Consider the following 25,251-nt stretch of genomic DNA (forward strand, 5'->3'; position numbering starts at 1 on the left):
TGTGACTCTTCTAGTAGAAAATGCAGACTACTGGTACTGATCTTTGCCACTACTCCAACCCACCAGTCCTATCAGCAACAAATACCAAAGCAGACCTACCTAAAATCAAGTTCCTCTCCTCTATGGAGAGAAGGTGGTAGAAGCAGCTAGTTGACTACCTTTTGAGTAAGTGTATTTTGTTCTGTTATTTAGGACTTGCTCTGAAATAATAAAGCCAGGTTATATCCCAGCATGCAGGAACAACCTCAGCCTTGGAGAATGAAACCCTTACATCTGCATCTTGTAAGGAAACACATTTTCTTTTAGGTTTGTAAGAAATCATTACTATAAACAAGTGTGCTGACAAACTATTGGACAGGAGCAATGAGAGAAGAAATTTTTCTTTCAGTATTTTAGTGCCCACAAATGGAGGTTCAGAAGTGCAGCAAGAGTAAAACTTTCAAAGGTCTGGAAAAAGAAAATCACTGCTTGGACCCCAGAAAAATTCCTCCATTAGTCTGGATCATCACTAACTCCCTTTGCTGTCTGCTTTTCTCCTTTTGTTTAATGCAGATTTAACTCTTGGGTTTTTTTCTAGTTTTCTTTGCTTGTTGGATATAGCTGTGGCATCCAAATGCATACTGGAAATGATCCTTCTCTAGGGATCTTCAAAATGCTTTCCTGCCCAAAGTGGTCCTGCTTTGCTGGGGGGTTGGACTCCATGATCTCTGGAGGTCCCTTCCAACCTCTAGAGTTCTGTCATTTTTGCATCCAATGAGCAAAATCTATTTTGCTGAATTTTTCAGCAGTTCACTAGTTAGCAGGAGTATGAGTGTCCCCTGACTCAGAAACTGAGGCTGCGGGGAAGTGTAGCTTTGACTACTAACAGGATGGGGACATCCTGCTCTCTGTACGCCCACAGCATGTGAGCTTTCTGTCTTTTCTGAGCTACACTTGGAATCTGTCATAGATCATATGGATTTAGGATATATGGATATAAGCCAGTCCTGGTCAACATCTTCATCAATGATATTGTTGAGGGCACAGTGTGTCTGCTCAGTGAGTTTGCTGATGACACCAAGCTGGGAGGCTTGTCTGGTACAGCTGAAGGCTGTGCAGCCATCCAGAGAAATCTGGACAGAATGAGAGCTGGGCACAGAGGAACCAGATGAAGCTCAACATCTGGAGAGGAATAACAAACTGCACCAGTACAGGTTGGGAGGTGATCTGCTGGAAAGCAGTCCTGTGGCGAGGGACCTGGGGGTCCTGCCAGATAACAAGCATGGCACAGCAATGTGCCCTTGTGGCCAAGAAGGCCAATGGGATCCTGGGGTGTATTAGGAGGAGTGTGTCCAGCAGATCAAGGGAGGTTCTCTTCCCCCTCTACTCTGCCCTGGAGAGACCTCATCTTGAATACTGTGTTCAGTTTTGGGCTCCCCAGTTGAAGAGGGACAGGGATCTGCTGGAGAGGGTCCAGCGGAGGGCTATGAGGATGATTAGGGGACAGGAGGGCATGGCTTATGAGGAGAGGCTGAGGGACCTGGGGCTTTTTAGCATGGAGAAGAGAAGACTTAGAGAGGATTGGATAAAGGTTTATAAGTATCTGAAGGCTGCCAGGGTGGGGGGACAGGCTCTGCTCACTTGCTCCCTGGGATAGGACAAGGAGCAATGAGTGTAAGTTGCAGCACAGGAGGTTCTGCCTCAACACAAGGAGGAACTTCTTTACTGTAAGGGTCCCAGAGCACTGGCACAGGTTCCCCAGGGAGGTCGTGGAATCTCCTTCTCTGGAGCCTTTCAAGGCATGTCTGGATGTGTTCCTCTGTGATCTGTGTTAGATAGTATTGTCCTGCTCCAGCAGGGGGGTTGGACTCGATGATCTCTTTGTGTCCCTTCCAACCTCTAACATCCTATGATCCTATGATCATTACCTCTAGGCTGCCACATCTGTGTCTGGATGAAAGCTTTGTTATTAGAGCTAGCTAACACGTTTTGATCAGCACTCTCTAAAACTTGAAAGTCTGTGAGGTGCCCTGCCTTTAAAAGTGTGCTAAACTGGTCAAGTGGGAGTCTGAGGTGAGGTTAAGTTTTAATTTGCTTGTTTAGCACCTATTAAAACACACCCTGCTTTATTTACCCTGGAGTTTCTGAATGTGCTAGGCAGAATGCATTGGCATATGTGCTTAACTTTACACCTTCCAGTCTAGAACAAGATCTTTGCAGCATACAGAATGTATAAGATGGCAAATAGATGTATCTTTGTATATTGTGATGTAGAAGGTACTTTAATTACATAAGCTGGGCTTGCTTTTGCACATACACACACATCCCTCCTTACAGACACATGCACAAACACTAGGATGAGAAATATAGCTCTCAGCTAAAATCCCATGTCTTTTCTGCCCTGTGCAGGCATTTACACACATGCATCTCCACACCCAGCAAACCCACACATTGAGAGTGTCAGCTCCAAAACGGCTGTTGTCATTTCTTTATCATCCTCTTGCATGACTTCTGGCTCCTCTGGAGAATAGAGAACTAAATGTTTTGGAAACAGAAGGTGAAAATTATCACTTGATTCCTGCTTCTCTCATCAGCTGAACTGGGAAGGTGCTTGGTTTTGCTCCCTATACAGTAATGCAGTTTACCTTTTGCTCTCTGGACTAGGAAGAGTACAGGAAAATCCCTACATTGTTTGAAGTTCTGTCACTAATCAAGGTCTGTGACACACACCACCTTCCTGTGCATGCCTCACTTTTTGAATGACCTCATCCAAACAGCCCTAGAAAAATTGCTCTGCCACTGAATTTAGTAAGGGATTGTACTGAATTGGGATAAGGTGACTTTTGTCTGTTTAACTTCTGCTTTTCACATGGTCATCAGAGCAGACTGAAATATGTGAAGGTTGTAGTACCGTGCATATCTTTTCATAGACATCTAAAACTATGTTTAAGCAAACCTGTGTTTAACTGCTTCTTCAGGATGGTTTGTTTTGGCAGTAGAGTTTTGTATCTTCAGAAAGGTATCTGTTTTAAGTCCTCCCCCAACCCTGGAACTGAAAAGAACAGCAAAACATCTTGGCTTCCCCCCTTCCCCCTGCTCCCCTACAAGATGGAGAAAATAAGTAAAACATAGAGTAGGTTCATAGAACTGAGTCTTAACAGTGAGGAGGAGTATTTAAACTAGTAAAGGCAAAGAGCAGCTGTGTATCTAGGGCCAGAGGAGTTCTGGGTTAGAGAAATACTAGAAGTCATTGGCATCCCATTGTTGGGTCATACTTTGAGTTTATCCTTGTTTTGGTTCCAAATACATCTTTAGCAGCTACTCTTTTATCTGTGAGTGTGTTTATTGCAGTTGTCTTTGGCCTTCTATCAGCTAAATGCTTTACAGAAACTGAACTAAGCTTTAGTTTTTGTATAATCAGTGAAAATAACAAACTGCTTTGAGTGACTTAGCAAATTCCTGGTGCACAGGATTGATTCACAGGTTTGTTATCCATAGGATGACAGAGGTTGGAAAAGACCCAAAGAGATCATCAAGTCCAAAACCCCTGCCAGAGCAGGACCATAAAATCTAGCTCAGGTCACAGAGGAATGCATCCAGATGGGCCTTGAAAGTCTCCAGAGAAGGAGACTCCACAACCTCTCTGAGGAGCCTGTTCCAGTCCTTTGGGACCCTTACAGTAAAGAAGTTCCCCCGTGTGTTGAGGTGGAACCTCCTGTACTGCAGCTTACATGCATTGCTCCTTGTCCTATCACAGGGAGCAAGTGAGCAGAGCCTGTCCCCCCCCCTCCTGACCCCCAGCCCTCAGGTGTTTATAAACATTTATTAAATCCCCTCTCAGACTAAAAAGCCCCAGGTCCCTCAGCCTCTCCTCACCAGGCAGTGCTCCAGCCCCCTAATCATCCAGCAGATGAAGAAGGTCCAGCAGATCTCTGTCCCTCCTAAACTGGGGAACTCACTATCTGACCTGGAGGCAGAGGGTCTGTTGTTGCTATGATCTGTTAGGCTAGACAAGATGGTCCATCCAAAGAATGTGCAGTCAGGCCTGTGTGATTTGTCAGATTGTCTTAGTAGAGTTCCACTAAACCTTCTTTTCATTTTTGGTGTGCACATGTTTCTGTATGTGCTTGCCCTTATTCTGATACTCACTTTGAAATTCAGTTGTGAGCAAAACCCAAACCTCAGACCAAAACTTTGTTGAAAGTACCAGGATTTGCCGTATTTCTGGTGAAACTAAGCTGAAAACTGACAAATCTATCAACACAGAAAACATAACTTTCAGGTTGAATCTGAAAATCCCTGAGTTGGGTGGGGTGTAGCCACCAGAAGACCATACACATACAAGCTCCTATTATCCAGAAGATCACAGAATCACAGAAACACCCAAGCTGGAAAAGATCCTCAAGATCACCAGGTCCAACCTATAACCCTACTCTACAAGGTGCACCTTAAACCATATCCATAAGCACCCCATCCAAATGACCCTTAAACACATCCAGGGGCTGCTTTAAGAAAGAGACAAGTTTCCTCACAAACAGAATTAGAGCTAATGCCTGGAGGACTTGGTCAGAGTCCCATCAGAGAAAAGGGACAGAATCACAGAAACATCCAGGTCACAAAAGACCCTCAGGATCACCAAGTCCAACCTATAGCTCTACAAGGTGCACCATAAACCATATCATAGAAGCACCACACAGAAACGACCCTTAAACACATCCAGGGTGGGTGACTCCACCACTTCCTTGGGCAGCTCATTCCAGTGCCTGACCACTTTTTTCCTAATATCTAATCTAAACCTACCAAATCTCAGCTTGAAGCCATTCCCCCTTGTTCTGTCTCCAGTTCCCTGTGAGAAGAGACCAGCTCCAGCCTCTCCACAATGTCCCTTCAGGTAGCTGTAGACAGCAATGAGGTCTCCCCTCAGCCTCCTCTTTTTCAAACTAACCATCCCCAGCTCCCTCAGTCACTCCTCATAAGATTTATTCTCCAGGCCCTTCCCCAGCTTCATTGCCCTCCTCTGGACCCACTCTAACACCTCCACATCTCCACATAAGTATGGCTCAGGTTTGTGTCTTACTCATCAGAGACATGAATGGAGACTGGTGAAATTTTGCCTTTCAGCATGATCCTTCCATTACTGATGCATATTGGGAGCAGCATCTGACTTAAGGACAGAAAAGAGAAAGACACTACATTAGGAAGGATCCAACAGGGAGGAAGAGGGTCTAGGTACAGGCACAATGACACAGACTTTTTGGTTTTTTAGTTTGTCACACAGGTAGCTACTCTTAATAAACTTTTGATTTGTTTGAGGCATTTCTACCTTAGAACATGGATATATTATTGGTGGTGTACATGTAGGTAGACTGAAAATTCATAATTCTTTGGGGTTTGCATTCAGATAATCTAAAAAAATTTGCCTATCTGAATGATCTGTGAGAGAAGACAGGAGGTAAACAAAGCAATCCAGAGAAAGTATTTGCAGCCCTTTTCATATCTTTGAATCCCTATTTTTAAGGCTGTCAACTCTAAATGAAACATTGCTACAACAATTGGTTTGGAGTAACTTAGATAACTCCATCATTTTCTATTGATTTGTCTAGGGAGCAGTCTGCATAGTCTAATTTGGCCCACTGTGATGGTTTGGGTGTTCCCTGCCCCCTCCCCACTTTGGAAATCACCCAGGCTGGACTCAGCCAGCTCTGGAAATTTGAATGAAGCTTTTATTTACAGCTTAGCTCAATATACAAGCAGATATTTACAGTATATACAGTTATAGACAGAAACAGACGAAGTAAAAGGGAATAGAGAAACACAACAGCCCTCCCAGAAACCTGAGTCCCCAGGAGGGGCTCCCAACTGCCCTTCCACCTTCTCCCACCCCTCTCAACCTTACCCCAGTCCCAAGGAAGTATGGAAGTTCGGCCAGGGGGTTAGGAAGCAAACTGGATTAATCAGAGAGATGGCAGAGTGGCTGGAGAGAGAGAAAAATTGCATCTCAGAGCTCCCCAGCAGAAGAAGCAGAAGACTCTTATCTATGTTTTGATTCTCGTTCTTATATATCTCAGCAAGCCTGTTCTTATATATCCTAGCAAGCCTGTGAGTGAAGTAGACACCACCATTGTTTCTCTTTCACAGCCTGTGATTTAATCCTTCTCACCAAAACATTCTAGCTAGCTTCAAACTAGCACACCCATCTGGAGTGTTTAACCTTGACAAAACACTAAAAATTTCAAGTGCTTTTTCCTATATAATTCTCATTCTCAGTTTCCACCATTTTAACCTGAAGAAAGGCAAAATTTATGGTAGAATACAGGAGAAATAGAACTCTAGTGATATCAATAGTAAAAATAAACCCATCCTTCTATGAGTTCAGTTTCCAGTGTGTCATTTGGTAAAGGATTCATTCTATATTCCCCATATTTATGATATTTTCACTGCACATTTTACTACTGCAGTCTGCCAGTGGGCCTGTTCCATCCTTATTATGATTCCTCAAAGTGAAAACAGTCAAACAAAACCCAACCAAACAGGCAAGACCATTATAGAGCTTTTCTTTTTACTGAAGAATATGTCCCTTTGAAATATGGTATCTTCCTGTACATCCATCAGAAGATCAGAGCATGAAGTCAGTAGAGATCATGAGTTTGGCCCTATCAATATATCCAAATCCTGGAGACAGAAACCTGTAAATTGTCTTGGCGAAAAGATTCACCTAAGTTTAAAAGATTTCAAGGCAATTTGAGCTCATTATCATTGTAATGTGACATGGAAATATTTCTTGTGCATGTTACATGTATGTAAGATGCAGGATTAGGAAAGAATCCATTCAGCCTTGAAAATGCAGCAGATACTGGAGTGGACCCCAGCAGGTGTTTGGGGGTAACTGCATTGAATAACCCTACTGCTCATTCAGCGTGTTCTAAGTGATAGAACACAATTACCCTGAATCTGTGGCATGCAATTATTAGCCAGGGTTGGGTGTTTGCTTGGTTTGTTGATTTTTGTTTGATGTGTTTGTTTTTAGGGAATTAACCCTATGGGCTTTAGGCTCAAACCTGCCAGATTTATAAGTGCAGAAGTGAATAATACTCTTAAAATAAATTACCTTTGGCCTGCTTTCCTCATTTTAATTTTTTTTAATACCTGCTTTGTTGATTATTTGTTTTCTTTTCAGGTTTGTGACCAGGTTTATTGAGCTGGATGGCCTGAGCTGTTTGCTGAACTTCCTGAAGAGCATGGACTATGAGACCTCAGAGAGCCGTATACACACATCCGTTATAGGATGCATCAAGGCACTGATGAACAACTCCCAAGGACGGGCTCATGTCCTGGCTCACCCAGAAAGTATCAACATCATCTCCCAGAGCTTACAAACTGAGAACATTAAGACCAAGATTGCTGTGCTGGAGATCCTAGGGGCTGTCTGCTTAGTACCGGATGGTCACAAGAAAGTCTTGCAAGCCATGCTTCACTACCAAGTCTATGCTGCAGAAAGGACAAGATTCCAGGTACAAGGGAGATGCTTTGCCAGAAATATCCATTAGGATGAATCTCTACAGGGAGTGATTTTTATAGTGCATGTGTTTTAAGATGCTTGGTACTAAAAAGTCAATAGTTGTCACTTTGTTTTAGGAAGGGCACTTTATCAGGTAGATTATCAGCACATACACACACACACACACACATATATATATTGGGTTTTTTCAAGACCTGCTTGCTTGCCATTAATGCTGCCTTAAAATCACCTATATTTTACCTGAAAATGGGGGTTTGTTATGTTAAATGAAAGCTGCTAATCTGTTCATACTCTAACCTGATGATATTTCTGGGGTAGTAATGATTTGTTTTGCTTTAGAAACTAAACCCAAAGAGTTCCAGGAGCTTCTGGCCTGATTTTAAAGTCCTTAATTTAGTAATAAAGAGTTGTGGATTAAATAATGAAGACAATGGATCAAATAATCTATATTGGAGCCACTTCAGTTGCCACTTAGCAATCAACTTGTGAATCATCACATTATTTTTGGCTCAAATAACTCCCTTTTGGAACACAAAAGGGAAACTCCATCTCAGAGACCTTGAGATAGGTCAGGAGATCATTGACAAACTTCTTTTGTGGGTACTGCTGGCTGCTACAACATTCCTCTTCTTGGTGAACTAAGCACTATTACAAAAAGATACAGTGGAATCTCTTGCTGTGTGTGAAACTGTAGCTCCTAAACTTTGTGTAACTTCACCTGTTTACTATTATTTCTTAGGTGAAATTTTAAGGGTGATGGTGGCCTTACAGGCTTTGGGTTCTGGTTTCTGTCAGCCATTATCTCCTGCCACCTCCTCCTCCTCCTCCTCCTCCTCAGCTAATGCATCATTGGAGTTTGGGTTACAGCGAACTTATGACTGTAAAAATGGATGGGGGAGAGGTCTGTGCTCATGTAGTCTCTGTAGCTGCCAGTGTTTGTTGTTAGAACTGAATGTACTCTGAGATTCACTACTCTGCCTGAGATGTGACACAAGGGCATGTGAGATTTTGACTTGGATTTGACCTACATCTGGCATTAGATTGGCAGGCCACTCCTCTATGTGCTCTGTCCCATTTGCATTGCTTGTCTGTTCAAATTTGGTGCATGTCTTCAATATCTAAATATGACACATATATGACTACAGCATGGGGAGAGAGGTTTTTGATCTCAGTTGAAAGCTCTTAAGGATGTTTAATCAGAGAATTATTTCAATTAGAGTATAAGTTGGAAGGTGAAAAGATTTCAGCTGCTATCATAGGATGTCCAGAGAAGAGCAACAAAGCTGGTGAGGGGCCTGGAGCACAAATCCTATGAGGAGAGGTTGAGGGAGCTGGGCCTGTTTAGCCTGGAGAAGAGGAGGCTCAGGGGTGATCTTATTACTGTCTACAACTACCTGAAGGGGCATTGTAGCCAGGTGGGGGGTGGCCTCTTCTCCCAGGCAACCAGCAATAGAACAAGGGGACACCGTCTCAAGTTGTGCCAGGGTAGGTATAGGCTGGATATTAGGAAGAAGTTCTTCACAGAGGGAGTGATTTCTCATTGGAATGGGCTGCCCAGGGAGGTGGTGGAGTCACCGTCCCTGGAGGTGTTCAAGACAAGCCTGGATGAGGCACTTAGTGCCATGGTCTGGTTGATTGGCTAGGGCTGGGTGCTAGGTTGGCCTGGATGATCTTGGAGGTCTCTTCCAACCTGGTTGATTCTGTGATTCTATGAATGATTTGCAGATGCTTGCCAACAATAACACTCATAAAAAATACTTTGCATAAAAATGCTTGCTTTTGTCACAATGACTTTCCATTATGGGGGGAAAAAAAGGAGACAGATAATTGCATACTGTCTCTTAAAACCACAAAAAAATCCAACCCACCCAGACCCCAAAATGATTAAGCTGAAGTGATGCACTATTGTTTACAATTTCTAACACTTGTGTCTAGATACTGGGATGAGATTTTCCACTACACTCAAAAATAGCTTGAGTTTAATTTTGAGGAAGTAAGGGCTCATCCACAGACATTCCTCATTCATCTTCAGTCATTTTCTTCTAACACAGAGGATGCAGGATTTTAAAATGCTGATGGAACAAAGGTGGTCATGGTCTTCCTTACATTTTAGTGGAAGATTCTCTGATAGTCTAGGACTTGTCAGTCAAGTGAGTGTTTTATCTTTTTGCTTCTTGCCCTTGCATGCCTGATCTGCAAGATAGAACAGACTTGCAGCTCATTACCAAGAGAAGCATCCTCTGTCACTTCACTGTGGGAGGGCATTTTAAGAAAAGGATGAGCTGAAAGTACTTCACAGAATCACAGAATGTTAGAAGTTGTTCTCTGGACCTCCAGAGATCATCGAGTCCAACTGCCTGCCAAAAGCAGGGTCATCTAGGGTAGTCCACACAGGAATGAATCCAGGCAGGTTTTTAAAGTCTCCAGAGGAGAATCCACAACCTTTACTGTTAGACTTCAAAGATGGAGTACACAATGAAAGACAGTGAAAGCCTTTTTTGGTTTAACCTAATCCTAGGTGTAATCTTTGTTGCTCAGACTTTGCAAGTGAGTGAAGAGTTCCTTTATGTTTCAAACTGAACTCTTGGTGATGTATTTCCTCTAGACCAAGCTAGCAGCATCACAAGGTGCACTAAATTGGCTGAACAGTCTAGATCTTGTGGTGTTAGGTTGATGTTGGCCACACCTAATCACTGTTCACGTTGAAAATTGTCTCCCACAACTGGGGATCTGGCAGAACTTTTTTTTAGCCATTGTTCTGTCATTGCAAGACCTTACTTAAAAAGAGAATAATTTTAGATTCTCAGTTTTGGAAACCAAACTCAGTTCTTCTAAAAGAAAAACTGTAGGGCTTTCAGCAAGCTGTGCTGAGCTCACATTTATTGTAAGGTCCAATAAATAACATATAGGTAATCCTGAACTCTGACATCAGTGCAATTGTTGCTTTTCCTTGAGTTGCCTACCCAACAACGGTGGTTGTTAATGCTCTACATCCTTTTCAACCACCTTGCTTTCAATTTATTCATTCTTATCTATGAAAGATGACACTTTATGTTTGGTTTATTTTCCTCTCCTGCAGACTGCAGTAAATCTAAGTGTCCCACTGGCCCCATATTGCCTATGATGACCAGCTATTAGGAATCAGGAGGTAAATGTAACAAACACTCTCCCAGGTGTTTGTTTCCCCAACAAGTTGATTTTTTGTTTTTCCCCAACACAAGTTGATTTTTTGTTTTGTTTTGCCTTCTTGTGGAGGAAGAACACGTTGATGCATAAAAATGTGTGATGCATTGTTCTTCTCCCATTCCTCTTCATAACAAGGAGGAGGAAAGGTTCAGAATTATCTTCTAGAAAGCATTGAAAACTTGAGCTTGTGCATAACATCTTACTGACAACTTTAGATTGAAACACTGATTTTGTCCAAACTGCACATGCTGCAGTGTAGTGGAACAGTGCAGAGATCATGTATTTAACACAGAAGTATAAAATGTGGCATGTTCCATTGGATATCAGAAGTTATTGTTGTCAGTGTTCTAAGCATAAGCATCACCATATGGCACAGCAAGCCAAAAGGAATCCGAACTCTCCAGCAACAGATGAATTTAGTGTTGATTTGAATGAAGGTAGAGAGGCTCTGCAGAGAAACTTGGATAGGCTAGATCAATGGGCTAACATTAATGGGATGAGTTTCAACAAGGCTAAATGCCAGGGCCTGAATTCGGGTCACAACAACCCCAAGCAACAGGCTTGGGGCAGTGTGGCTGGAGAGCTGCCTGGCAGAAAAGAATCTGGAGGTTGTAATAGACAGGCAGCTGAATATGAGCCAGCAGTGTGCCCAGGTGGCCAAGAAGGCTGATGGCATCCTGGCTTGGATTAAAAATGCTGTGGCCAGCAGGAGTAGGGAGATGATTGTCCCATTGGACTCGGCTTCGGTGGGGCCACACCTCAAATATTGTGTTCAGTTTTTGGGCACCGCAATACAAGAGAGATGTGGAGGTGCTGCAGCAGGTCCAGAGGAGGGCAACAAAGCTGCTGAAGGGCCTGGAGAATAAATCTCATGAGGGGTGACTGAGGGAGCTGGGGATGGTTGGAAAAAGAGGGTGGTGAGGGGAGACCTCATTGCTGTCTATAACTACCTGAAGAGATATTGTGGAGAGGCTGGAGCTGATCTCTTCTCACTGGTAATTTGAGTCAGAACAAGGAGGAACGGCCTCAAGATGGGGCTGAGCAGGTTAAGATTAGACATTAGGAAAAAGCTTTTCATGGAGGGAGTGGTCAGGCACTGGAATGAGCTGCCCAGGGAGGTGGTTGAGTCACTGACCCAGAATGTATTTAAGGGTCATTTGGAAGTGGTGCTTAGGGATATGGTTTAAGGTGCACCTTGTAAAATAGGGTTGTAGGTTGGACTTGGTGATCCTGAGGGTCTCTTTCTGTGAATCTGTGAACTAGTACAGAAGCAAAACTGTGACTTAAGGTACAGCTCTTGCTAAACTTGCATTGGCTGTCCCACTATGATTCCTACTGTTTGAAAAGGAGCATTACAGTTTTATACTGGTGCATCTAGAGTCAAAGTCCAAATTAAGATGAGATTGCAGAATGACATAAACTTGTGTAACCCAAATGAATGCAACTAAATTGCACTAGTTCACTAATCCAACTGTGCTGAAATATTTAGGAAAGGATTTCTTTGCTTTTAAGTGTGTTCTCTTTTTTAAATTGAAGTTAATAAATATATATATACAGAACTTTTACAAATATGAAAGGCAATCTCCTTAACTTAATCAACTTTCGTATTTTGCTCTGAGTGGAAACTAATGTAAAATAGAAATTCTTTATCAATCACCAGCATTTAACCTACTGACTGCAATTATCAATCTAATCCTTAACTGCACAGAGATGTCACTTTAAAACTATGGAAGAATCTCCAGAACTTGCTCTGTGTTGATACTTCTGTCTTATCTCAAAAGCCATTCAGTACTGCATCTTCACCCTCTGTCTGTACGGTTTGGCATGCTCACAGCTCCATCAGGATCACCTTTCTCTTGGTACTTGCCACAAGCTTCTCTTCTTTGTCTCTGAACTTATACTGTGGCTATTTCTGGTTTCTCACATTTGCCAGAGCTTCTTACCTGGTCTGATCCCCTTGCCTGCTAAATTTAGTCTTTGATTCTTCTTTTGTAACGCCCTTCTGCCTGGAGTAACTCTTCCTTTAATGTCCAACAGGCAGTCTGCAGTTCCTCTTTTAAGGTATTTCTTGAAAACTCTCCTCTTCAGGTAGTACTCCATATCTACTCAAATTCCACACTAATGTAAAGACATGCCTTCCTGAGGTCACCTGGAAAAGCTGTCTTCATCCAGTTTTTGTTTGAAATATGTCTATTTGATTAGAAATTCTACCCTTTCCCATGAAAGAGATAGAAAGCTAGACAATTAACTCTCAAAGCAGAAATGTGGAGTTAAGAGGGTGAGTCTTTGGTGTCCTTGCTATGACTCCTTTCACAGGATCACAGTGTCACAGTATCACCAAGGTTGGAAGAGACCTCATAGATCATCAAGCCCAACCCTTTACCACAGAGCTCAAGGCTAGACCATGGCACCAAGTGCCACGTCCAATCCTGCCTTGAACAGCCCCAGGGACGGCGACTCCACCACCTCCCCGGGCAGCCCATTCCAGTGTCCAATGACTCTCTCAGTGAAGAACTTTCTCCTCACCTCAAGCCTAAATTTCCCCTGGCGCAGCCTGAGGCTGTGTCCTCTCGTTCTGGTGCTGGGCACCTGAGAGAAGAGAGCAACCTCCTCCTGGCCACAACCACCCTTCAGGTAGTTGTAGACAGCAATAAGGTCTCCCCTGAGCCTCCTCTTCTCCAGGCTAACCAATCCCAGCTCCCTCAGCCTCTCCTCGTAGGGCTGTGCTCAAGGCCTCTCCCCAGCCTCGTCACCCTTCTCTGGACACGCTCAAGCATCTCAATGTCCCTCCTAAACTGGGGGGCCCAGAACTGAACACAGTACTCAAGGTGTGGTCTAACCAGTGCAGAGTACAGGGGCAGAATGACCTCCCTGCTCCTGCTGACCACACCATTCCTGATGCAGGCCAGGATGCCACTGGCTCTCTTGGCCACCTGGGCACACTGCTGGCTCTTGTTTCCATCTGATGTATTCAAAATCAGTACTAGTGAATTCATTAGCTGGCCCAAATAAGTATGTCAGAATGTTTCAGTGCCCTTCCAGCCTAGCTTGCTGGGATCCTACCCAGCTAGGGATCTCTGCAGGGAGAAAGAGTTTTATTTTTAGTCTTGAGAAAAGCTAGGTGTTAGATACTGTCTGAAAGGAGCTGACTTCACTTGCCAATGAAAATATTAGCTGGGCTGCTTTGTGCAGAACATTCTTCTTTCCCTGTCTAATGCTGATAGGAATTTTGTAGATTGAGGTGAAGAAATAAAGGAAGCCTGATATTGTCAGCTGAAAAGGTGGAGATTAGGAGCATCCCTTCCTGAGCATCCCTTCCTAAGCCTCCTTTCCTGGGTTGTTTTAACACTGCCAGTACAGGCCACAGTTTTGTAGGGAGAAATCTGATCAATGGAAATTGTAGTAAAAGAGTTAACAAGCAAGAAATTAAAATCTTATATTCTAACTTGATTTGCTTCTTCCCCCAGTTCACATCCAGAGCCTTTTGAGGTTTGCTGCACATTGAATGAAACCCTACTGGATGTCAGTGACAAGGAATAATGGGATTAAGGGAGGAAAGTTTTGCTTAAATAGTAGAAAAAGCTTTACAACCATAAGATCAATTAAGCCACAGAGCTGACTGCCAAGAGGTGTGGTGAAGTCTTTTTGACAGGAAATGTTCAAGTGAAGAATTGAACCCCAGCCATTTGCAAGGGGTTGGAAAAACTGGAGCTTGGCCACAGTGTGTGGGTGTAGACTTTGATTTTTAGGAATTGCATGAACTTAGAGTGTTTCCTCCCAAAGCTGCACAATAGCATGAAGCTGTGCCGCTCTTCAGTTAGTTTGGTGGAACCCAGAGTTTTTGTTTCTCGTGCCCCTGAATTTGCCATGGCTCCCACTGCATTCTGCTTCTGATTCAGTCTTCTTAAACAGGGGATAGAAAACTTCTGTTCTCTTTCAGCATGTTTGGATGCTGTATCTGATGTGTTGTTACACAGATATGCTATTGGAATGGGCTGCCCAGGAAGGTGGTGGAGCCACCGTCCCTGGAGGTGTTGAAGCAAAGCCTGGATGAGGCACTTAGTGCCATGGTCTGGTTGACTGGCTAGGGCTGGGTGCTAGGTTGGACTGGATGACCTTGTAGGTCTCTTCCAACCTGCTGGATTCTATGATTCTATGTTCCTAAAAGTCTGTTAGAATATATGGTCATGATGAGGCCAGTGAAGAAAACAAAGATGTGCTGTTATCCTCTTATCCTTAGCGTTGATGCTTCTATAGTAGTGACTACTGAAATTATTCTAAGACATGTGTGTTTTGGATTCAGCATCAGATCTGATAGTAAAAGAGCAAAGTTCTCTCATTTATCTCACTTCTGCTTATTTGTCAGGTAGGAGAACTGTTTTTGTTGATGAATCTAAGGACTTCTAAAATTCTCTGCTACTGTCATTGAAGGATGATGCCATTGAAGGACATGCCATCAGTCTGTCTCAGTAGGGAATGTGCTTTTCATCTTGAATGAAATGGGGGAAGGGTTGGTATTAGTGTTGGAGAGGGGAAATTAATTGATGCCAGATGATATTTTCCAAAATTAATATTGTTTATTAATGTTGCTATTCAGAACTCTCCCCACCTCCAACCACTGATTTTAATAATATTTGGGTTCTTACACAGTCATGGAAGCATTCTATGGATAATATCTACACCTAGGAATAAACAGGAAAATGTAGAAACATTAATTGAACTGGAAGAGAAGGTTCTGCAGTCAGATGCCTCTTGTGGTCAATACGCCGCTTGTCCAGTAGCTGGGCTCAAGCTCTTTCTGCTCTATGGCAGCAGGCAGTAGAGAATTACAAAGAGGCATTGAGCATTTACTCACAGATTATTTTTATTACCCACTTGTGGGGGCTGGCCACAGTCCAGACAGTGCCCAAATGCTTTCAGAGGACTTTCTCTTGTTGGATGTTGAGACTTGAATCTTCCTAGCTTCTGGGGAAAGGACAAAGACAATCTCTGACCTTGTCTGCTGGCTTCTTCTGGATGATCTGTGCATATGTCCAGGGATTCTAAGCAGGACCTTCAGGTGCAGAGGCAGATGTGGTGCAGTCTCAGCACCATGTCACGCTGGCCACACAGGCCGATCGCCTGCAGGCATCCAGGGTCTGCTCCTGGTAACTGGCGGCAGTGGAGTTTAGCAGGCAGCAATAAGGCAGTGTGCAAGAGCAGCAGGGCTGGGCACAGCAGAGAGAGCAGGCAAAGAGCAGGGAAGCAAAAGCAGGTTGTTCACCTGCCTATCTCCTTTTATCAATGTGGGATGAGATTAATTGCCCTTTGGACACAGAACAGCCACTCAGGATGGCAGTTAGCCAAACCAGACCATATTAGGCAAAGCCACAGGCTCACTTTTCCCTAATTTGGGCAAAGCACAGCCTTGCACTAGGCAGGCACAAGCTAAGTGTGTGCACCTTACACCACAGGACCCTGGGCAGGCCAGACTCAGCAGCTCCAGGTTCTTTTGTGTCCGTTTCCCATGCTTGCCTCTCTGGTGGAGCAGTAAAACATGCCTAGGCAAGGCAGGACATGGGTAAGCCTATTTTGGGCCTATTAGGCCTACCACGAAAATTAGTCAGAATATAATTACTGGGAAATCTTGTTCATGATGGAAATTCAAATGCCAGCAGAGGGAACATTTGCAAATGCCAACTGGGCAGTCTAGAAGATGTAAGAAAAAGGAGTTTGTGAAGTCAGGCTTGCTTCGTAGTGAACATACTGTGCTCAGATGTGAGAACAGTTGCCAGGAGCAGTGTACAATAGATCTTTACAGAACAACAAGCAAAGGGATTACACAAAGCTAGGAGGATATTCCCTCTTGTTTCTTGAAGCATATCTCCACAATGATTCCCATTTTCTTCAGGAGACAAGATAGACCTATGAAACTGACTGTCAGAGGAAAGATTTGAAAGATTTCACTACGAATGAACACTTTCAGTTACCAAGGACAGAAGACTGGCTAAAGAAAAATGAACTTACTTACTCAGCATCATCATTTCAAAATATCATTTATGTTATCTGCTGAGCTAAATGTTAAAAAGTGATTTTTGTCTTCATTCTCCCTTTATGGTCCTCTTGGGAAGAGAGAAAATAAATTACTCTTAACTAGTGTATCAGCAAAACAAATATATGAGTGTGGGGTGATAATTATTAGTGCTGGAGTGAGACATGTAAAATTGAACTGGCAGAACTCAGGTGGAATTTGTTACTCTTGCAGTAAGGAAAATCATCCTTAGAATTATGAACTGATCAGAGAAAGTCCTGAAGAGAAGATTCATGGTTGTAAGTGTAATGATAAACGTAGAGTTGCTTTCATAGCTAATCAGTTTCTAAAAGTGATTCCTTTGGTAGATATTCAAGTGGAATTAAACCTAAATGGATTGTATAAGGCAGGCTCCCAACATTATTCATCTAGTCTTTTTTTCTCCTTTGTCTCCTGATACTCACAAGATTATGATGAAATTAGACCATATTGTGTTACAATTAGACCAAAACATTTCTGTGCTAAATAGCCCCTGCTGTTTGGTTGATAGGGGAGCATACAGGCTCTGAAGAGACTTTTCAATATAGAAAGATAGCTACTCAGAAAGATAAAGACTTTTATCCAGGGCCTCTAATGACAGTATATGAGCTAATGAGTTTGGAATAAAAGAAGCTAGATTGCATAAAATTAAGAGATTTTTTATGGTAGAGTTATATTGGATACAACTTGGAAATTTTTATATGATTAAAGTGGTGAGATGCTGAAAGAAATTGCCCAGAGAAGTTGTAGGCTCCTCACCACTAGCAGGGCTTTGAACAGCCTGATCTAATTGAAAGATGTTCCTGCCCATTGCAGGAGAGTTGGACCAGATGATCTTTAATGGTTACTTTTAACCCAGATCATTCTGTGATTCTATAACAAGGAAACTGTAATCTAGCTTTGAGTTTTGGGGCTGTATGCACAGGGGACATTCCTGTTATTTGCAGACCCCTGAAAGTAGCTAAGAGATAGATGATTTTCTACATCATATGGAATGGTGGTAAATGAAGGCACAAGGAGAAATCTTCCAAAGCTAAGGTATAGGTTTTGTTTCTCAAAGTAATTCTCTCTAGAATTCTGTCCCTCTGTATGCATAGTTCAGAGATAATGCAATATATTGAGATGCTTGAGCATGTCCAGAGAAGGGCTACGAGGCTGGTGAGAGGCCTTGAGCACAGCCCTACGAGGAGAGGCTGAGGGAGCTGGGATTGGTTAGCCTGGAGAAGAGGAGGCTCAGGGGAGACCTTATTGCTGTCTACAACTACCTGAGGGGTGGTTGTGGCCAGGAGGAGGTTGCTCTCTTCTCTCAGGTGGCCAGCACCAGAACAAGAGGACACAGCCTCAGGCTGCATCAGGGGAGATTTAGGCTGGAGGTGAGGAGAAAGTTCTTCACTGAGAGAGTCATTGGACACTGGAATGGGCTGCCCGGGGAGGTGGTGGAGTCGCCGTCCCTGGAGCTGTTCAAGGCAGGATTGGACGTGGCACTTGGTGCCATGGTCTGGCCTTGAGCTCTGTGGTAAAGGGTTGGACTTGATGATCTGTGAGGTCTCTTCCAACCTTGGGGATACTGTGATACTGTGAGATCCAGGAAAATAACAAAAATTGACTGATAAGAGTATAAAGGATGTATGAATTTAATGCTGTTTTTCTGTATGTATAGACTCCCTGTCATATTCACTAGAGTTAACTGACTAGCAAGTATGTCATTCTGCTGTCTTTCTTTGGTCATATTGACAAGAGCTCTAAAAGGTGTCTAATTTTTTTCAACAACAACAAATTGTTCTTTTGAAAAAAAGACCCTGGAAAGAGTTGCCCAGGGAGGTAGTAGGAGCCCCATCTCTGGAGGTGTTTAAGGCCAGGCTGGATGAGGCTCTAGATTTAGTGTGAGGTGTCCCAGCCCATGGCAGGGGTGTGTTGGAACTAGATGATACTTGTGGTCCCTTCCAACCTTGACTGATTCTATGATTCTGTGACTCATTCTATGATTCTAAAAGAAACCACACTTTTTCCTTTGCTTTCCTTTTCCCTTTTATTAGGGTAAAGTGAGTGGTTTATTCCTATCACTACTCTTCATTTGTTTATTGTGATATGCCCAGAGTGCCTAACAAACTTGTCTGGAAAAAAGGTTATTTCTTTAAGAAATCCAAAGAAAACCAAAAGAGGATTTTGTGCATATCCAATGGTATATACAAAACGGTGCAAGAAATTAGATGCCAACCTCTAACCCAGCCTGCTGTTCTTTTTCAGACGTTGTTGAATGAGCTAGACCGAAGCATGGGACGCTACCGAGATGAAGTAAATCTCAAAACAGCCATCATGTCCTTTATCAACGCTGTTCTGAATGCTGGTGCTGGTGAGGTGAGGCACTGCTCTGCAAACGCTTTAAGAAGTGTTAGGCTGCAATTAACTTAGCTTGGAAACAGCTAGTAGATTAAGGCACAAATCATCTGTTATTGAGAGGAGATGTGTGCTAATTTGAAGCTACCTAGAATGTTTTGGTGAGGAGGATTCGATTACAGGCTGGGAAAGAGAAACAAGGATGATGTCAACTCACTCATAGGCTTGCTGAGATGTATAAGAACAAGAATCCAAACATAGATAAGGGAGTCGCTCTTTATCTGGGCTCTGGGCATTTTCTCTCTAACCTCACCCTGCGCCTTTTCTCTCTAACCTCACCCTGCGCCTTTTCTCTCTAACCTCACTTTCCATCTCTCTGATTAATCCACTTGCTTCCTAACCTCCCTGGCAGACCCTCCATTCTTTCTTGGGGCAAAAGGCAACGTTCTTGCTTTTTGAGCTTACATATGAAGCCTTAAATGCAAAGAAAAGACCTCAAGGGGTTGAAAGAAAGCCTTGAAAACTTCAGTCCACAACAGCTGAGAAGTAAATGCCTTTCCATGCTAACCAAGTTGGACTACACTTCACAGTACAAAGACACAAAACAGCAACACAAGACCAAAATATAGGTGCAGGAACTTTCAGTCAATTCAGAAGGGTTTCCACAGAAGCAAGGAGGATTTCAGTGTTTATGTTTGCATCCTTCACAGAGAGAGTGATTGGCACTGGAATGGGCTGCCCAGGGAGGTGGTGGAGTCACAGTCCCTGGAGGTGTTCAAGCAAAGCCTGGATGAGGCACTTAGTGCCATGGTCTGGTTGATTGGCTAGGGCTGGGTGCTAGGTTGGACTGGATGATCTTGGAGGTCTCTTCCAACCTGGTTGATTCTGTGATTCTATGACTCAGGTAATTAAATCAAAAGCTACAAAAGGAGCTTAGACTCCTCTGATAGATTTCAATCTTTTTTTATGCACACACACATTTGAATTTATGTTATGTGTATGAATTCTTTTTTGCATTTACAGTTTTAAAAGGCAGATGAATCCATGTGCTAGTTTGAAGCTAGCTAGAATGTTTTGGTGAGAAGAATTAGATTACAGGCTCTGAAAGACAAACAAGGCTGATGTCTACTTCACTCATAGGCTTGCTGAAATGTATAAAACTAAGAATCCAAACATAGATAGGGCACTTCTTCTGCCTGAGAGCTCTGAGCTGCATTTTTCTCTCTCTAGCCTCTTTGCCATCTCTCTGATTAATCCACTTTGCTTCCTAACCCCCTGGCCAAACCTCCATTCCTCCTTGGGACTGGGGTAAGGTTGAGAGGGGTGGGAGAAGGTGGAAGGGTGGTTGGGAGCCCCTCCTGGGCACTCAGGTTTCTGGGAGGGCTGTTGTGTTTCTGTATTCCCTTTTCCCTTGTCTATTTCTGTCTATAACTGTATCTACTGTAAATATCTGGTTGTATATTGTGCTAGCTGTAAATATAAGCTTCATTCAAGTTTCCAGAGCTGGCTGAGTCTAGCCTGGGTGATTTCCAAAGTGGGGAGGGGGCAGGGAACACCCAAACCATCACAATGGGCCAAATTAGACTATGCAGACTGCTCCCTAGACAAATCAATAGAAAATGATGGAATTATCTAAGTCGCTCCAAACCAGTTGTTGTAGCAATGTTTCATTTAAAGTTGACAGATGGTTTGTAGAAATTGATACTTAGTTGTTACTATCAGTCTTACAGTGTGATTTGCATTATTTTGTTCTCAAATTCTTCTAATACAACGTAGATGACTTGCACTGAAACAATTCCTTTGGTGGCTTTTGTCATCTTTTGGGGGGGTTGTTTTTGCTCTTTATTTTTTGTTTCCTTGTTTGTTGTTGGTTTGCTGTTTCATTTGCAGGTGAGTTTTTTTTTACATGGTTTGGTTTTTTGGGTGGCTTTTAAATTATTATTATTATTATTTTCAAAGAACTGCAAAGTATTTATCACTTGATTTCAGCCTTTTAGAAATCATTTCACCTTCAGAAATGCATTGAAATATAGTTTTGACTTAAAGCCAAACCCAAAATGTTTAAATGTGAAAATGTCAAGGAGATAGATTTCACAAGAGACAGTTCATTGTTTTTTCTTTCACTGACATGACTTTCCTTTGACTCTGGAAGGGAGTTTAAGCTTATTTAATTTCAGATGAAGTGTTGCTTTTCTTTATTTTTCTTCTCTTTTTTTTTTTTTTTTGGCTGAACCACAACAGACTGTTTGGCAATGCATTTGTAGCTATCTGCAGCAGTCCTGTAACATCTCAGTGTATAGGTGTCAGGCTTGCCAGAGTACGTGCCAATTTTACAACAAACAAGCATACAAAGCAGGAGGAAGACTGCAGTGCTGTTCATCTGTAAGCAGGAGGCAGACCTCTGATGGACTAGCAGGACAAGCTATATAGAATCATAGAATCAACCAGGTTGGAAGAGACCTCCATGATCATCCAGTCCAACCTAGCACCCAGCCCTGTCCAGTCATCCAGACCATGGCACCAAGTGCCTCATCCAGGCTTTGCTTGAACACCTCCAGGGACAGTGACTCCACCACCTCCCTGGGCAGCCCATTCCAATGCCAATCACTCTCTCTGTGAAGAACTTCCTCCTAACATCCAGCCTAGACCTCCCCTGGCACAACTTGAGGCTGTGTGCCCTTGTTCTATTGCTGGTTGCCTGGGAGAAGAGACCAACCCCCACCTGGCTACAGCCCCCCCTCAGGCAGCTGTAGACAGCAATGAGGTCTCCCCTGAGCCTCCTCCTCTGCAGGCTGCACACCCCCAGCTCCCCGAGCCTCTCCTCAGAGGGCTGTGCTCCAGGCCCCTCACCAGCCCCTCTGCTCCTCTCTGGACACCTTCCCGCACCTCAACATCTCTCTTGAACCGAGGAGCCCAGAACCGGACGCAGTAGTCAAGGTGTGGCCTGACCAGAGCTGAGTACAGGGGAAGAAGCATTGGTAACATTTGTTCCTTATGGAAGAACATGGACTGTGCTGTCAGGACTTCAAGTTAAACAGAAGCAAAGACTTCTTTTCTTCTTCTTTTTTCTCTTTTACCTTCATTGGGATTAATAATCCTGTGAATTTGATGTCAGGATAGAGACTATTAGAAAGGGAATACTTTGCATTGTAAGTATTTTTTTAATGTTTATTTTTCAACTATGACTTTTTTTTTTTCTCCCCCTCCCAATTTTTTAGGACAATTTGGAATTCCGGTTACACCTACGGTATGAGTTTCTAATGCTGGGAATTCAACCTGTCATTGACAAGCTAAGAGGACATGAGAATGCTACACTGGACAGGTAAGACATGTTTGCTGAGAATAGTCATTCCTCCACAGAGAGAGTCTGTAGAAACTCTTCTCTGTTTGAGTTTCAGACTGAAGCACAAAGCTGTCTCTGTCTCTTCCTAAAACTGACTTCCTTTAAAGATTTAAAAGAGAAAGTCCCTAAAATTAAAATCAGCAAATGAAGCAAGACAAAATATGCTCTAAATTAAAATCAGCAAATGAAGCAAGACAAAATATGCACTAAATTAAAATCAGCAAATGAAATAAGAAAAAAATGTGCACTACATGAAAATCAGCAAATGAAGTAAGGAAAAATGTGCACTACATGAAAATCAGAAAATGAAGTAAGAAAAAATGTGCACTACATGAAAATCAGCAAATGAAGTAAGAAAAAAATATGCACTAAATGAAAATCAGCAAATGAAGTAAGGAAAAATGTGCACTACATGAAAATCAGCAAATGAAGTAAGAAAAAATGTGCACTACATGAAAATCAGCAAATGAAGTAAGAAAAAAATGTGCACTACATGAAAATCAGCAAATGAAATAAGAAAAAAATATGCTCTAAATTAAAATCAGCAAATGAAGTAAGGAAAAATGTGCACTACATGAAAATCAGCAAATGAAGTAAGGAAAAATGTGCACTACATGAAAATCAGCAAATGAAGTAAGAAAAAAATGTGCACTACATGAAAATCAGCAAATGAAGTAAGGAAAAATGTGCACTACATGAAAATCAGCAAATGAAGTAAGAAAAAAATATGCACTACATGAAAATCAGCAAATGAAGTAAGGAAAAAATGTGCACTACATGAAAATCAGCAAATGAAGTAAGAAAAAATATGCTCTAAATTAAAATCAGCAAATGAAGTAAGAAAAAAATATGCTCTAAATTAAAATCAGCAAATGAAGTAAGAAAAAAATATGCTCTAAATTAAAATCAGCAAATGAAGTAAGAAAAAAATATGCTCTAAATTAAAATCAGCAAATGAAGTAAGAAAAAAATGTGCACTACATGAAAATCAGCAAATGAAGTAAGAAAAAAATATGCTCTAAATTAAAATCAGCAAATGAAGGAAGACAAAATATGCACTAACTTGGTGGTGACTGTGACAAGGAGTTCCTGAATTGCTTTTCTTCTAAGCTGGGAATGGCAAGCAGAATGGGGAGGGAAGAAAAAACCTGATCCTTATTATTTTCTCTTGTAGCAAAACTGGAACAAAAGCTTGTCCTGATAGGAGGGAGGAAAGTCAGTAGTTCATTGACTTCATTGAGATGGAGTATGTGTGGTCAAATAAGATTAGTCTTTTTCGTGTGATCTATCTTGTATCATAACCTCCCAAATAGTGGCACTAACAAAACTATGAGAGAAGAGACTCAGACAAAGGGCTGGAGGGGTCAGGAGGACAAGAGAGAAGAATGAGGAGCATCTTCAAACAGCCTTGATACTGCACAAAATATAACACTGAATGACACCTTCAAATTACTGTGTTAAAAGTTATATGGATAAAAAAAATGCCTTCTCCACTATCAATTCTGTGTTTTGCCACAGTGATTGAAGTTGCTAATAAACTTTAAAGTCTTCATAAAGTCACATAAAGTTGAAATAAACTTGGAGTAAACAGTCTGAAAAATTCAACTGAGAAACTTGAAGAAACTAAAAGACTGATGAACCATTGTGGAGCCAGATAGAAGCTCTTTGCTTTAAAAAATGAAGCATTTTAAGGTGTAAGAGCAGGGAGCCATGGAAGTCTGCCTTCTCCCGTGACCATATTAAGCTCTGTGGAAAGGCACTGCTGCCTTTTATTATCTGGTAATCCAAGTCTCTTTCTACAGAGCAGGGCTGATTAGCATTTCTGATATCTGGGATAGTGTGAAGTTTGCCAAAGTACATGGTGAAGAACCTATGGTTGGAGCCTATGCCTGGAGCTTTCAAGGCACCATTTGCTCAAACATCCACTGTCAGGAGCTGCTTTAAGGAAAGCAGTTCCTGTAAGAAAGGCTTGCCAATTTCCCAGTGTTCTGGCTGGAAATGAGGTGTTACTGCTTCTGCAGTGACAGGCTCAGGTTGAGTCTGAATTATGCCATGAACACTGGCAGGTTTTGTTTGGTTTGTTGTTCTGCTTTCTCTTAGGCACTTAGATTTCTTCGAGATGGTCAGAAATGAAGATGACCTGGAGCTTGCCAAGCGGTTTGACCTAGTAAGTTTTGCTCTGGAGTACCCAAACTTGTCAAAGCTGCACATCCACTTTGGTGCAACTTCCCTTGGTATTACCTGAAAACTGATTGATTTCGGTGCTGAAAGTAGCTGGTGCTCTTCTTTTCTCTGTTGTTTCTCCTTAAGCAAGTCGAGGGTCTGTGATGTGTGAACAACGAAAACGATGAGCACAGACAGGGTTTCTGACAGTTGTCTTTGTCAAAGACTTCTTTCTTTTGCTTGGCTGAAGGTTCGGTAGTGGAGAAGGACTCTCAAGCCTGCCCTCATGTTCTTAGTCCTGATAATCCTAATGCAATCTGGTTTCAGTCTTCCCCTCAGTGAAATGGGCTCTTGTCTGATGCTGCTCCCAAGACTGCAGAAAACCTTAGAGCCCGATCAGTGTTTTAGATTGAGTGGATTTTAAAGTTGAGCATAAAACAAGGACAGTTTCCACAACCTCTAGCAAGAGCAAGAGGAAGAGGCTGTAGGGTCCAGAACAAGTTATAGTTTTCTCTTTGCTCATGACCAGCTCTTGCCACACACCAGTACAGAACAGCTAGCATTTTCCTGCTTAGCATCTACCATTTGGGCCACCACTTCCTTGGACCCAAGTATTTTGCTTGCATCAGAACAACTCTTTGTGGCTTTGCATGCTTCCCATCTTTCTAGCTCTTT

General features: G+C 42.5%; 1 protein-coding gene across 4 annotated transcripts in view; it reads left to right on the forward strand.

Annotated features, from left to right (window-relative positions):
- Nucleotides 1-25,251, forward strand: part of DAAM2 (dishevelled associated activator of morphogenesis 2) — a 257,388-nt gene that overhangs the window by 167,620 nt on the left and 64,517 nt on the right. For all 4 annotated transcript variants that reach the window (XM_064158321.1, XM_064158324.1, XM_064158323.1 and 1 more), the window contains 4 exons: nucleotides 7,157-7,490; nucleotides 18,981-19,091; nucleotides 22,289-22,392; nucleotides 24,514-24,580. In XM_064158321.1, coding sequence (XP_064014391.1) covers nucleotides 7,157-7,490; nucleotides 18,981-19,091; nucleotides 22,289-22,392; nucleotides 24,514-24,580 — 616 coding nt within the window. The remainder of the gene's footprint in view (nucleotides 1-7,156; nucleotides 7,491-18,980; nucleotides 19,092-22,288; nucleotides 22,393-24,513; nucleotides 24,581-25,251) is intronic.

This window comes from Pogoniulus pusillus, chromosome 18 (assembly GCF_015220805.1).
Source record: "Pogoniulus pusillus isolate bPogPus1 chromosome 18, bPogPus1.pri, whole genome shotgun sequence".
NCBI lineage: Eukaryota > Metazoa > Chordata > Aves > Piciformes > Lybiidae > Pogoniulus > Pogoniulus pusillus.